The 13,882-nt window shown below is 37.0% G+C and overlaps 1 protein-coding gene across 2 annotated transcripts in view; it reads right to left on the bottom strand.

Annotated features, from left to right (window-relative positions):
* The window catches only part of smpd3 (sphingomyelin phosphodiesterase 3), a 55,133-nt gene that overhangs the window by 22,308 nt on the left and 18,943 nt on the right, over positions 1-13,882 (bottom strand). Inside the window, exons 1-2 of one of the 2 annotated variants that reach the window (XM_048158724.1) lie at positions 9,088-9,451; positions 4,405-6,112 (exon numbers count right to left, since the gene is read on the bottom strand). In XM_048158724.1, coding sequence (XP_048014681.1) covers positions 4,405-5,814 — 1,410 coding nt within the window. In that variant the 5' untranslated portion in view covers positions 5,815-6,112; positions 9,088-9,451. Of the gene's footprint in view, positions 1-4,404; positions 6,113-9,087; positions 9,452-13,882 lie in introns of those variants that run through there. The other variant, XM_048158723.1, reaches the window with a different exon arrangement.

Raw genomic sequence — 13,882 nt, 5'->3', positions numbered from 1 at the left:
AAAATAAATTATAGGAATGTGAGGTATCAAAATTAATATTGAAAAAATTTTAAATTTCACTGGTATTGGTTTTAGATACTGAAATGTTGCTATTGTGGCAATCCTAGTGTCTTGCGTGTGTGCCAGGGTATTGTGTGACCTTGCGCAATGTTTTAAGTCCATGTAAGGTTGTGTGTTTTGATTGTGTGTGCTTACATGCAAATAAGTGCTAATGAGCAGTATGCTAATTGGAATGCGTCTGCCACTTGTGGGATCTCTTATAAGGTTAAAGATTATTTGCCCAAAGGAGAAACAGTCGGCTGGCTAAGTAAGTCCAGTACACACACACACACACACACACACACACACGCACACGCACAGAGGCTGGCAGTCTAATGAACTTCCTCCCGTTCTTCTAATCCACTCCTACTGGCAGCCTGAATGCTGAGCTGATAACACACACAGAAAAGACATGACTAAATCTGAAGACGGCAAGTACTTTACACTAACAATGCATTGCAAATACAGCTGACCACAGCAGGAGCAGTGGGTCACGGTCTTTTACCGCTGAAAGGCGGCACTGATTGCTGTACAATCTCCAAGTTTTAAGGGGACAATTTTGCAATCCTTCAGCATTTTAATTTTTCCTCCTGAGCACTATGTATAATAGCAGTCAATTTTCTTGCAATAAAAACAGTAATTAAGTATTGTACAACCATTTTACGCCCTCTCTGGGCCTCATTCATGATACACAAGCAGAACAAATTTATGCGTATGTCACTCATAAATCCATTCATCCATAATTATCCCATTGAACTGAACACAACAACTTGTGTACGAATTGTTTTATGCACTATTAATGGAGATTTGTTCCATTGTTGTTACATGAACTTTGACCTTTAGATTTAAACAAGCTGTTTTTGATACTCTACCTTTAACATTTCTATATATAAACAACCTCTGTTAATATTTTATTTTGCTACATTCACACTTAATGCTCAATTCCGATTTTGTTCACGTTGTTTTAAATGTGGCCAGTTTCAGATTCCAGTGTAAACAGAACTTTTTTTTTAAACATTTATGATGTTTTTGCTTGTATATAGTGCTGTCACTATGATACTTATGAGTTCTGACACATTACTTTCTACCTTTCACAACTGTCTTGATAATGTTAGGTAGGTAAAATCTTTGAATAGACTCCCATGAGTGCAGAATTGTGACGAATGTTGATCTAGAGTGACGTAAAAGTGGCATGAATTCCAATTTGACTGTTCAGACTGAGGTCGCATTGCAAAACATATGACCTGTATTGGATTTAGGATCACATATGGAAGTGGCCCAAATCAGAATCAAAAAGATCAGATTCCATGTGGTTTGTGCTCGTCAACACTGTTGTGACAAAAAAATCAGACTTGGGCCACATTTACCTGCATTCTGAACGTAGCCATAGTTTCCATAAATGGTCTGGGTGGACCTGGGATAGTTTTGAATGCTGATGCATGAACTATTCATTTCAAATGAGCAATGAAAGTCTTGAAATTTGTCTGTCCGAACAGAGCAAGATGTTTGACCAATGAGATTTTTATCAAGATGCTCACCAAGGCTGCATTTATTTAATCAAAAATACAATAATATTGTGAAATATTGTTACAATTCAAAATAACTTTTCTATTTTCATATATTTTCAAATGTAATTTATTCCTGATTCCAGTAGTCCATTACTTCAGTCTTCAGTGTCACATTCCAATATGCTGATTTAGCACTCAAAAACCCATTTCTTCTTATTATTATCAATGTTGAAAACAGTTGTGCTGCTTAATGTTTTTTGAAAACAGTGATACATTTATTTTCTAGGATGAATAGAAAGTTCAAAAGAACAGCATTTACTAATTTGAAATAGAAACCCTGTCAATTTAAAAAAAAATCTTACTGGCCCAAACCTTTGAACGAAAGTGTAGCTTATAGCTTTTGCGCATTGATTAGGACACTATAACAATTCCCAACAACTTATAGCTGGCATGGAATGTACGGACACACACGTCACCAATTTGCTAATGATCATGCAAACCCTAAATGAGCCTTCAACGTTAAGAGTGTGGAGAGCTCTTGAATAATAATAAGAGGGCTGAACATACATGCTGAAAGGCCCTAATTAAAGGGCTGCTCATTCCTACGGGAAGCATTTTTAATTAATATCTCCACTCCACACACATCCCTCCCTCTTCTCTCCCCCTGTCCAATTTACACCCCTCCCCCCTCTACGAATTGTTCGTCTGTCTTTATTTATCAAAAGCTGACCTTTTATTACTCCTAATGCCAAGGGGTGAAAAACAGTGTTGGGGAGTAATGACCTAAAAATACCAACATTACTGAATACATTTTTCAGTAGCATGACAGAAGTTTTGTTGTTTTTGTGAAATGTTCAGTTTGCAGACCTTGGATGAGTCTTAAAAGTGCATCAATAACTTCTAGAAGCTTTTGGTTAAACTTACACCCCCATGAAAGATTGAACGTCAATTCAAGTAATCATCTCTTTAGTGAGTTCACGTACAGGGCAAAGGCATTGTCCTTCTGTTTCTCTGTGTACAGTACTCACTATTTAACAGGCTGCTCTCTCTCTCACACACACATTCAAAGTTTGTATTTAGCAGCTCTGTCTGACAAATAATGGTGGCTGGCCTCTTGCCCTTTTGGACAGAAAAAGAGATCAGGTCTGGAATGTGGCCAGAATCAGATACAGTGCTGAGAGAGTAATGATATCTCAACCCAAAAAGCCTGTGCTCATCATCACTCTAAATGAGGGTTACGCAAACAAAAAACTAAGATAATATCATGCACAACTACAGACACAAGTTCCCACATGCTAAGCAACATGCAACAACACAACATGCAAACGTTAGCAAATATCAACATTAGTGCAATTGACATTTCAAGTCATTATACACAAAAATCCAGAGCTCTAAAATGTTCTAACAACTGTGCTTTAAACTTTCCTTTTGTACTCATAGACTGTCCATATGCTAGCATAAACAAACTTCTTGTAATTGAAACTGAAAATTAGCACAATGCTAGTTATATTCAATGGTTCAATTCATCAGAACAATTTGTTGTTCAAAGTTCGCTAAAACACACCCATAATGTTTGTTACCTTCTATGCTTTAAAATAGGTACAGAGCTAGTTCAAACGAAACCTATGTTTCTTATGCTAAATAGTGTTGTCAAAAGTACCAAGTTGGTACTGAAATTTAAAAAATGTGACGCTTTGAGCAGATTCGTAAACATCTCTGATTGGCCATTGTGTTCACGCACTCAACAGATATGTCTGTGATTGGCTACAATGATCAACGCTTCAAAAACATGTTGTAAATAGACACCAATGATGATCATCACCGAGTGCTTACGCAGATACATATATTCCTACTCCCAAAACGCTTTCAAACACTGCCGTGCATTGATCATTGTAGCCAATCACAGATATATATGTTGAGTGTGTGAACACAAAGACCAATCAGGTGTTTATGAATATGCTCAACAGTGCTCAAATTTTTGAAATTTCAGTATCGACTTGGTATCGAAGTCAGTACTTTTGAAAGCACTAATGCTAAATATGTGTATGTTCTTGAGTACATAAAGATCTAAAGGACCACTGGCCTGGACTTTCATCATTGTAATTAAATGCCACCTTAGTTCATAATCCATCAGTTGCTAGAGCATACATTCACAGATTCTTATATAAACTTTATGTAGAATGCTAGCAACACCAGCTGAAAGACTAATGACTCTGTCTTTACAATATCCAGATTAAAATGAGCATACAATACTGTTTCAGAGTGAAACTACTTCTTGAATTGTAATATCTACTCAGTATAAGTGCACAGCTCCATTAAGACATATATAATGCAATAGAGCTGTACATCCAACTATGGTTCAACAAAGACAGGAAGCCTGCGTTTCAGAAAGCATGACAGATGAGTGTTTCAAACAAGCCCTCTGGGCTACAAAGGGCTAGTTGTAAATTATTCAGGTTGTTTGAGTAACGCTCAAACCACGAGTCCAACTTCAACTCCAGACACATGCCATGAAACGTTCAAGAACTGGAACAAGCCCTAATGTCTCGTTTCAATATCAATCACATGCATCAAATGTTTCACAGCAGGTATAAAACATTTTTGTCATTCAAAATGAATTGGTTTAATACAAAACTATAACTTTTAGAGATCCCTTTACATTGCAGGTCTCGGGATGCAGTTAATCAATTTGAAAGCTGCACTGCAATTTACATCAATGTAGGGTGAAGCATAAACCAACAGAAGTTAAAAAGAACGAATACAGTATCCTTGCGAAGACTTCAATCAAGGCAAACAGCTTAAACTTTGACATGCTAAGCCTAAATAAAGCTATACGAAAGGAGTATAAGAAGCTCACCTTGGCAAAAAGAACTCCTTTAGCAGCCAGAGCATCCTCGCTGCGCCCATTGGGGAAGCATTCATAATGGGCATCCAAAATAGGGTAGCGACTGGCCAACAGAAGCCCGCTGTTCAAGAACTTGAACCGTGAGCAACAGCCTTTCCAGCCATAGCGTCCCACATCACTCAGCACAAAGGGAAAATAGCGATGCAGCTGCCTCCTGAGCCTGTCTGCAGCCCGCCTGTCGAAGACTTCCTGCAGACAAAGGAAGTCCAGGTTGGCTGGGAAAAAGGCAGAGATCTCATGGTCAAAGCTGTCATCGCCGTGACGGCGCTTGCGCCCGATCGGTCTTTTGAAGACTGAGGTGCGGTGTTGTGAAAGGGTGTTGTTGGGGGATATGCCTCCATCAGCTGCGTGGAAGCGAACCAGGGATTCACGAGAGGCTGTGCGGCTTTCTAGGCTACCCGTATCCCCGTCCCCGGTCTGATGGTTTCCTTTTTCATCCTCGACTGGCTCAGAATCAGGAGAGGTGATGCTGATTTGCACTCCAGCCGGATGGAGAGGACAGTCTTCTGAGTTCTGGATGATGTTGCTATGTACTGGACACTCACCAGAGGACTGTGGATCTGCAAACTGGTGGACAGCACAATCTGGAGCATGCTCTTCTGCATTGGAGTGGAGAGGACACTCTGAGGAATTCTGGGCTTCAGTGTTGTGGATGGGGCAATCCGAGCTTGTACCTCCTGAGGGGTGAACGGGACACTCGGTTAAGGCCTCATTCTCAGTTTCAGTGGTGACCACAGGCTCAGGACGATGGTCCAAAGAAGAGGTGCGGCGGAAGCCCTGAGTGGCCAAGCTGCAGAACGATGCTGCACTAATTGAAGTATTGGTGGGTGAATCAATATATATCTTGATCTGGGGTCTGCTGGCACCATTACAGATCCGCTTGCCCACTTCCCGAGCTCGGCGTTGAGTGTCCGCAAGGTTGTTGAAGCGTGCAAGCGAGTCTGGAAGCAGGCAAACATTGGCACTGCCGAAGCAAAAGCTGCGACCTTGTGGACGCCACTCAGCAAGTGCCGCCTCGGTTCCAGCCGATACTCCCTGCTCAGCACCATGCTTGTCTGGTTTCTGGTGAGAGTAGATATAGGGGTTCCTGATGGTCTGCAGTGGGGCCCACAAGAGGAAGCCAATTAAGGCGAAGGGTAAGGATGCTAGTAACAGCACCAGGTAGAGCGGTGTAGAGATCAGGACCCCGAGTGCCAGAAAAGAGCAGGGATCCTGGGAGCGTCTACGTTTCTCCAGTGATGTTGCTACACAGGAGGCCAACAACCGGTCCAACAGCCAGTAGCAAGGGAAAACAAAGGCCCAAGACAGACGACTCAGAAAGCTGAGGAAGGCACTGGGGTAGGGAGAGGTGTGCAAGACCATTTCTGGCTCACCTTGTAGACCAAGTCCCAAAAAAAAAAAAAACAGTACAAAAAAGAACTACAAAGTTAACCCGCCCCCCTGTGGTGGGAAGAGTTACACTACATGGTTCTTGGGTCCTTTGCTATGTCCAACTTTGAATATGGGATATAAGGGGCTCCGTGCCCAGCCTCTTCCCTCCTTGGTGGGGTCTGCAATGCTAGAGTCTCCTAAAGAATCTGTTCATAGTGATGACTAAAAAACCCTCCTAGGATCCAGAATATTCCAGGCACGGGAAGGGGAGGCCTCGTCAGTGCAGAGCCTGCAGACAACCAAAGGGAGGGGGGAACAGAATACACAGGCAATCAGAGGAAAGTAGAGGATAATGTGCAATCAACAAATTGGATCCCAGTAAAATTTCAAACGTTTTGGAAATCATTATGAAGAATAAATAATAATAGCTTTTCACAGAACGCAGAGTGTAGGATCACCAAATGTAGCCTGCTATGTAAGAATGTTTTTTTTTGTTTTGTTTTTTTTTGCTGCTAAAAGTGCTTCATTGAATCGAATATTGCTTATTGTTTGTAAAAAAAAAAAAAATAAAAACTCATATAAAATACAATTGACCTTATACATGCTCATTATTCAAACTGTGCAACCACAGTGGGATTTTTTTTTTTTTTTTTTTTTTTAAAGAGGTCTGCCAGATGTAGCTTATTATCCCAAATGACCTACTGATTTTAACAAAGGAGAAATTAGGATAATTAACATTTAAAAAGCTACCACTGCACAGGTGTCACTGTAAAATATGATAACTAAGTCCCTTTGTAGAGTGATGGTGATTTTGTTGCTGTTGCTCATGGAATAAACAGGCAGAAACAGACACATACAAACAAATGGAGTAAATGATGAGGAAGATTAGATTACAACCTCACAGAGAGACAATTACAGTGATAAAAGATGATACAGAAAAATATTCTCTGTCTTTGTTGCAATTAAATTTGCTTGTTCTTGAACAATGAACTCAGTGAGGTGTTGCACTTTTGTTTTAAGCCCTTTATTCAGTATGATTTATAATTGTTAAATATAATTAATATAAATATAATTAAATATAGAGTGCAATGGAGCTAAAAAAACATAAGGGAAATTTTTAATATAGGGGCATTTGTACCCCTAATACTATTCCTCAACTTATTTGATATTTAATCACCTTCAGCAAAGCAAGCCTTCCATCTCAAAATGTATCTTTCATAAATTAAAAATAAATCTCATTAAAACATAAATCTTAAAATTAATTAAATGGTTAATTAATTATCTCTTTTCTCATTATAGCATGCAGTGAAATCATGGATCAGGACCTTTTGCAGTGCACAAACAGATGTTTAGGAGTATTTGAAACAAAAAAGGGTTCTTTTACTCCTGTAATGTTACATGGAGCAGATGAATGGCATGGAGCAGATGAAATTGAGGGTGTAGAGAACCCAAGTGCAGTTTATTTACAATGGTGGTATCCAAAACTAGCCTGACTTCGTCATACTCATATTCTAGGCAGAATGTGAGTCTGATACTGCTCCATTGCACTTGAATTATGGGGCGTGTCTTAACCGAACCAGTAAAAAAAAAAAAACTCTGCACTCAATTGGATAGACCTACAACCAATCAGAGCAACGCAGTAAGTGACGTATGTTGAACTTGTACTTAAACTTTTGCCGAATCCTGTTGGAAGGACGGCAAACACATCTTTCCCATCGACAAATGCCTTGATTGCGGTTCTTTGTTCGTCTTTTAAAATTTTTATTACAGACGTAATAGCGGAATCTAAACATCTTACTTCTCCAGCTACAGTCATCGTTGGTGAAAACCAATTCAACCCAAGCGCTCTTTGATGACGTGGGTGGTTACGTAACCGCAGATAGCCTGTCCATCATCGATTAAAGCCCGCCCTGGCAATTTGATTGGCTCGGCCTTCTGGGAGCCGAGCATAATTACTCCACAATGGATCGAGTCCAGACCGAACTTCCCGTCCAAAAAATGTGGGCGGGGTTCGGGCTGGCACCCAGGCTAATCCAAAACTAAATCAAAGACATAAACCATGAGCTTGACAATAAACTATGACCTGGCATGTGGAACATGGAACAGCGGAAACATTTTCATATGCGACAAGGAAACATGGCGAACATGGGGATTCAATATAAGAAAATGGGCAGTCACATGACAAAAACAACCAATTACAAACAGAACTGTTAAAAAAAAAAACTCTAAAAGAAAAAAAGAACAAATATCGCAATATATCGCCTGTCTAACAGTTTCGCAATATATATTACAATATATCGTATCGTAACCCCTGTATCGTGATACGTATCGTATCGTCAGATTCTTGGCGATACACAGCCCTAGTGGTGGGAGAAAAACACTGACATTCTGAATACGGATGGCAATAAAATCACAGACACTGTAAAAAAAGATGATATATTGTGATATTTCTTTTTCAGAGCGTTTTTTTTTTTAGCAGTTCTCACAATTATTCAATGATAACATGACACAAGAACAAGCAAGAAACAGACGTGAAACATGAGGGGGACATGAAAACACACAACACAAACCAACTCCAAAATAAAAGACATGAAAACATGAACTGAGAACATGACACAAAACCTAACCAGACAATCGCCTGCTATACCTTAATTATTATAATTAGTCCTAATTATTTCAGTAATTCTAAAATATACATGATAATAGCATAAACTAACACATAAAATAAGCTTTGTTTTAAAAGCAGCCATTGTGCCATTGTGCCTTTTTATGTTGAGATGCAGGTTGCCTTTTTGTGGCAGATGCTCCTGAAACTCTGACCTAAATGATCAAAAGATTCGCCACAGATCAAAGTGGGTAGGCCAATCTCTGACACAACCAGGAAATTTATGTTACTGGTGTGGGTTTATAATTATGCTGACAGCCACCGGAATAATGAATACGGAAAGACAAGTTCACAAATCTCTGACGTCCAGTTGTTTACAAGTCGAGAATTAACATCAAATTTGCCTGTCATATTGTTACTATAATCAATTCACAATAGCTAAAATCAAGTTCCACCACACATTATGGAAATAATATAGTTTGTGAACATTGTTTCATGTGACAGAGCTGTGCGGATTTACGCCTTTCTCACACAAAGTTCTCTAAAAATACTACGAAAGCTAAAGCACAGATTAATGTCCCACATGCTCCATAAGCATACAGCAGTTTCCCATAACACAGAGCATCATGTACAAATAATCCCTTTGCATCCACACTCACCTCATCTGCACACACACCCAATCTGTGGAATAATAATTTCAAGGGTTTTATCCATCACTGCAGCCTAATCTGCACTGAACCGCCGCATAGTGGCCTAGACGTGAGGAAAAATCTCATAATTTTTTCTGAGAGGGCTGATTTTGACAGCCCGCAGCGAGCACAGGCGAAAATTTGAGCCGTCCGACTCAGAGTGACAGGCAGGGCCGTCGGTGCTCAAGAACAGGAAAAGGAAGAGTGTAGCAAATGAACGTGTGGTACTTTGCAGCTGTGCATGCTGTATACACGCGCATTACCGCACAAACACACACTTACACACATGTGTGAGGGGGGTTAAGCAACCGTGTCTTTAGGTTAAGCTTCCCTACTGCTGAGCAGCTTTCAGGTCACACACACACACACAAAGCTTACAAAGGGAATCTGGTGCAAAAACAACATCCTCAACTCTTCACAGACTCACAGAAAAGGTCCTGCTGTTATTTTGCCCCCAGTGCTGCCATATGGTTCTGTACAAGGCACACATATACTTAACCACAAAAGCACACTCAAATCTATACTGAAACTGACAGATAAAGAGATGTAAACTTATCAGTCCCCAGTTAGGTCATCTGAGCCAGCCCAGAGGGACATTTTATTGCTCAAAGATTGCTCTTTAATGGCTCAGGAGACATTATATTCCTTTGATGCTTCATTTAAAGGTGCAGTAAGTGATAGTAGCCACTCTGGGACTGTTAGACATACCCCCCTCTTTCCAAAACCCCGCCTACTTCAACAACAAACTTCCTGCTTCCCATATATGGGCTGTAGTGTGAACACACAAGATTAATGACAGAAAATTCCTAAACAAAGAATCTGACACCTCTAATTTAGTCAGATGTTAAATTGTATGAATATTTTCTGTCATTCCATAAAAAAAATACTTCCAGGAACTTTAAGGATGAGCATAGCTCATTTAATTTTTGGTAGAATTTGATGAGAAATGTTCGTGTAAGTGTTATTTTAATATTATTTACATACTATTATTGTATTTATAAATATTTTTATGTTTAGTTTTTACTTGTTTAGTTTTTATTATTTTTTGTGCTTTGTCATTTTTATTAGTTTCTGCTTTTTAAAATATTTCTATTCAACTTTAACTTTCATTTTAATATTATTTACATACTAATATAGTATTTATTCATATTTTGAATTAGCTTTTATTTTCAAATGATCAGTTTTCATTTTAATTGTTGTTTAAGTTTTAGAAATTACAATATTTCTGTTTTTTAAAAATATTTCTATTGAGCTTTAATTTTTATATTAGTTTTAGTCATTTTAGCAGGCCTACTTTAACTTCAGTTTATTTTTTTAGTTGCCAAAACTTCTCAAAACAAAAACTCTTTTTTGTGTTTTCTTGTTTTTTTGTTTGTTTCTTTGTTTCTTTAATTTTTTTAATCTAATAGATTATTTTTTTCAGCTTTATTTCAATTACTGAAAATGTTTTTTAATAGTTTTAGTTTTAGTTAACAACACCACCACTGATTCATTCTGACGTCTGATTTTTGTTGCTTGGCATCTTGGCAAATCTGAGCACAATTTGAAAAAATGTTGCGATATCTTATGAAACCCTAGAGGGGACACACTATAAATAAGATGTAAGTCTCTCTTTGCTCTCCATCTAATAAACTGATGTCTAGGAGTAACAATGGCGATATTACAGAGATCTCATTTTTCTTTTCTTTTCTATTTGTGTAGTGTTGAAACAACTCTCGTTGTGTTCAGGAGACTTCTGTTGTTTTCATCAACCCAGCCACTGCTCCGTGTGTTTACATTAAGTGTATGCACTTAAAGGTTTTGTGTGCCTTCAATAACTTGTCTTCGAGAGTCAATATTGCTCCAGAACAGACCAGAAGCCTGATAATCAAGGCAATAAACGAAATGAATGCGAACAACAACAGAAAGTCTGTTACCTAACACTTTGTTTAGAAAGCCTCAGCTATAGATCCGTTTAAACACGAATCCTTCACCTTCTAATCAATACTGATCACAACTTTCCCCATGAGGAAAGAGAGAGACACTGAGAAATGTCACGTCGATGACTGTGACCGTTTAGCAGCGAATATAAATGTATAAACAAAGAATCTGTTCTGTACAACTCAAGCATAAGTATTAAGTTTATTTTCTGCAGGTGAATCTCACAAAAATTATCATGAACATATAGGTTCACCCCAAAATCAAAAGGGAAAAATCTATATTAAACTAACTAAAACTATGAAATTAAAATGAGAAATAAGTTTAGAGATATGCTAATGTCCTCCTCAAGGTTGATAAAATTATGACAATTTAGAAAATAAATGTGATTTGGTTACTGTCTCTTTAAGAGAATGTTTCATGTACATAAATACAATATTGTTACAATAAAATAAATAGAAAATATTAAAATAAAATAAAAATAGACATGATCTATGTACAACCCCAATTCCAGAAAAGTTGGAATATTTTGTAAAATGTAATGAAATAAAGAATCTGTGATTTGTTAATTCTCTTTAAAGTTTATTTAAAGTCCCCCATCAATAATTGTATCCCTTAAAACTTGTATTTGATCACCAAAATGTTTTTTTCCTGTAAAAAAAATGTCTTAAAATAGCTTGAATGTAACTCTACACCCTTGCCTCATTTAGTATACACGGATCTATGAATATGATAATTAGCCCCGCCTCCACTCACTCGCACGAGCTCAGAGATCCACTCGGTCAACTTACCGAGGTAAACGCTGCACAACGGTATCGCTCTTTACAACGTCGGACACATAACGGCAATTAATATCATTAGCCTTTTGCTTAACCTCGTTATCAAACTAATAATGTGTTGCTAACACAAACCATGAACAAACCATGTTCCTGTTTGTCATCTCAGAGTCAGACAGCTGCTTTCTAAAAGAAGCATCCTTAGAAACACTTTGAACATCATTTAGTTCAACAAAGGCATATAGTATCATAATATCGTAATATATCATACAACCGCTATATTACTAAATCAACCATACAAAGATGGGTCATGGAGCACCACTTTGTGCCAAATTTCATGAGGAAATTGTCAAACAATTCAAAAATCACATTTGTCAGTGCAAGAATTTAGGTCTTTCAGGATCTACCATACATAATATTGTGAAAAGATTGAAGGAATCTCAGTCGGTTTAGGGCAAGGCAGGTGACCGTTGAATGTGTGTGACCTTCGAGCCCTTTTCTTTGTACTTTTGTCAGCTAAATAAATGTTAAAGAGAGTTAACAAATCACAGATTCTTGATTTTATTACAATTTACAAAATGTCCCAAGTTTTCTAGAATTGGGGTTGTAATTATGTGTTATTCCTTTAAGAAAGCATTTGAAAACGAATGTGCATGTTTAAGAGTTAGGCTTCCTGTGAACTCAAGACTCATTTGTTTGTGTGCATGTGTGTTTGGGTGTGGACAGGTCTCTGTGTTTTTTTGTGTGCGTGAGGTGCTGATTTTGTATCTGGTAACTTTAGAGATCAATGCAAACTCATCAGCAGCTCTGTGCACACTTTCCTATTGGTTCATTATTAATGGACCACAGGAAGAGAGAGCGATAGCCATAAAGAAAGGAAGAGACAGCATAAGTGTAAAGGCCTGAAACATGATCCATACAGATAATTTACTTCATACTTTCATAGAATCAACAAAGATAGCTTAATGAAACATATTGCGACATACGCACAAACCCTGAGGTGCTCCTATCACTTTTACGTCAGGTTCATTTATCTCATCTTTTAATTTCCTGTGGAACTTGGCCATTGCTTATTCTTGACTAATGTGTATGTGTGCGTGTGTGTGTGTGTGTATGTGCACCAGAGCGAGCGACTGACACTGCACTGAGCACACTCAGGGGAGTTTGTTGCCATGGCGACACTGCACTCACTCATGAACAGTATTGCTGTTGTCTATCAGTCTGGTCAATGCCCCTTCAGTATGACACACACCCACATACAAACACAAAAATATTATTTAATCTACACTTATCTGTACTTCAGCTGTACCTTAGTGGTCTAAAATGACTAAAGGTAATGTCTTCAAGCAAAATATAAATAAAATAAAATAAAATAAAATAGCATAGCATAAAATGAAATAAAATAAAATAGCATAAAATAAAATGAAATAGCATAAAATAAAACAAAATAGCATAAAATAAAATAGCATAAAATAAAATAAAATAAATAAAATAGCATAAAACAAAATAGCATAAAATAAAAAAGCATAAAATAAAATAGCATAAAATAAAATAAAATAAAATAGCATAAATAACATAAAACAAAATAGCATAAAATAAAATAGCATAAAATAAAAAAGCATAAAATAAAATAGCATAAAATAAAATAAAATAGCATAAAATAAAATAAAATAAAATAAAATAGCATAAAACAAAATAGCATAAAATAAAATAAAATAGCATAAAACAAAATAGCATAAAATAAAATAAAATAGCATAAATAAAATAGCATAAGCATAAAATAAAATAGCATAAAATAAAAAAGCATAAAATAAAATAGCATAAAATAAAATAAAATAGCATAAAATAAAATAGCATAAAATAAAATAAAATAGCATAAAACAAAATAGCATAAAATAAAAGAAGCATAAAATAAAATAAAATAGCATAAAATAAAATAAAATAAAATAGCATAAATAGCATAAAACAAAATAGCATAAAATAAAATAAAATAAAATAGCATAAAATAAAATAGCATAAAATAAAATAGCATAAAATAAAATAAAATAGCATAAAACAAAATAGCATAAAAT

Source organism: Megalobrama amblycephala, linkage group LG15 (assembly GCF_018812025.1).
Source record: "Megalobrama amblycephala isolate DHTTF-2021 linkage group LG15, ASM1881202v1, whole genome shotgun sequence".
Classification (NCBI taxonomy): domain Eukaryota; kingdom Metazoa; phylum Chordata; class Actinopteri; order Cypriniformes; family Xenocyprididae; genus Megalobrama; species Megalobrama amblycephala.
Note: the sequence above shows the minus strand (reverse complement) of the source record. Positions and strands in the feature narration are given on the sequence as shown.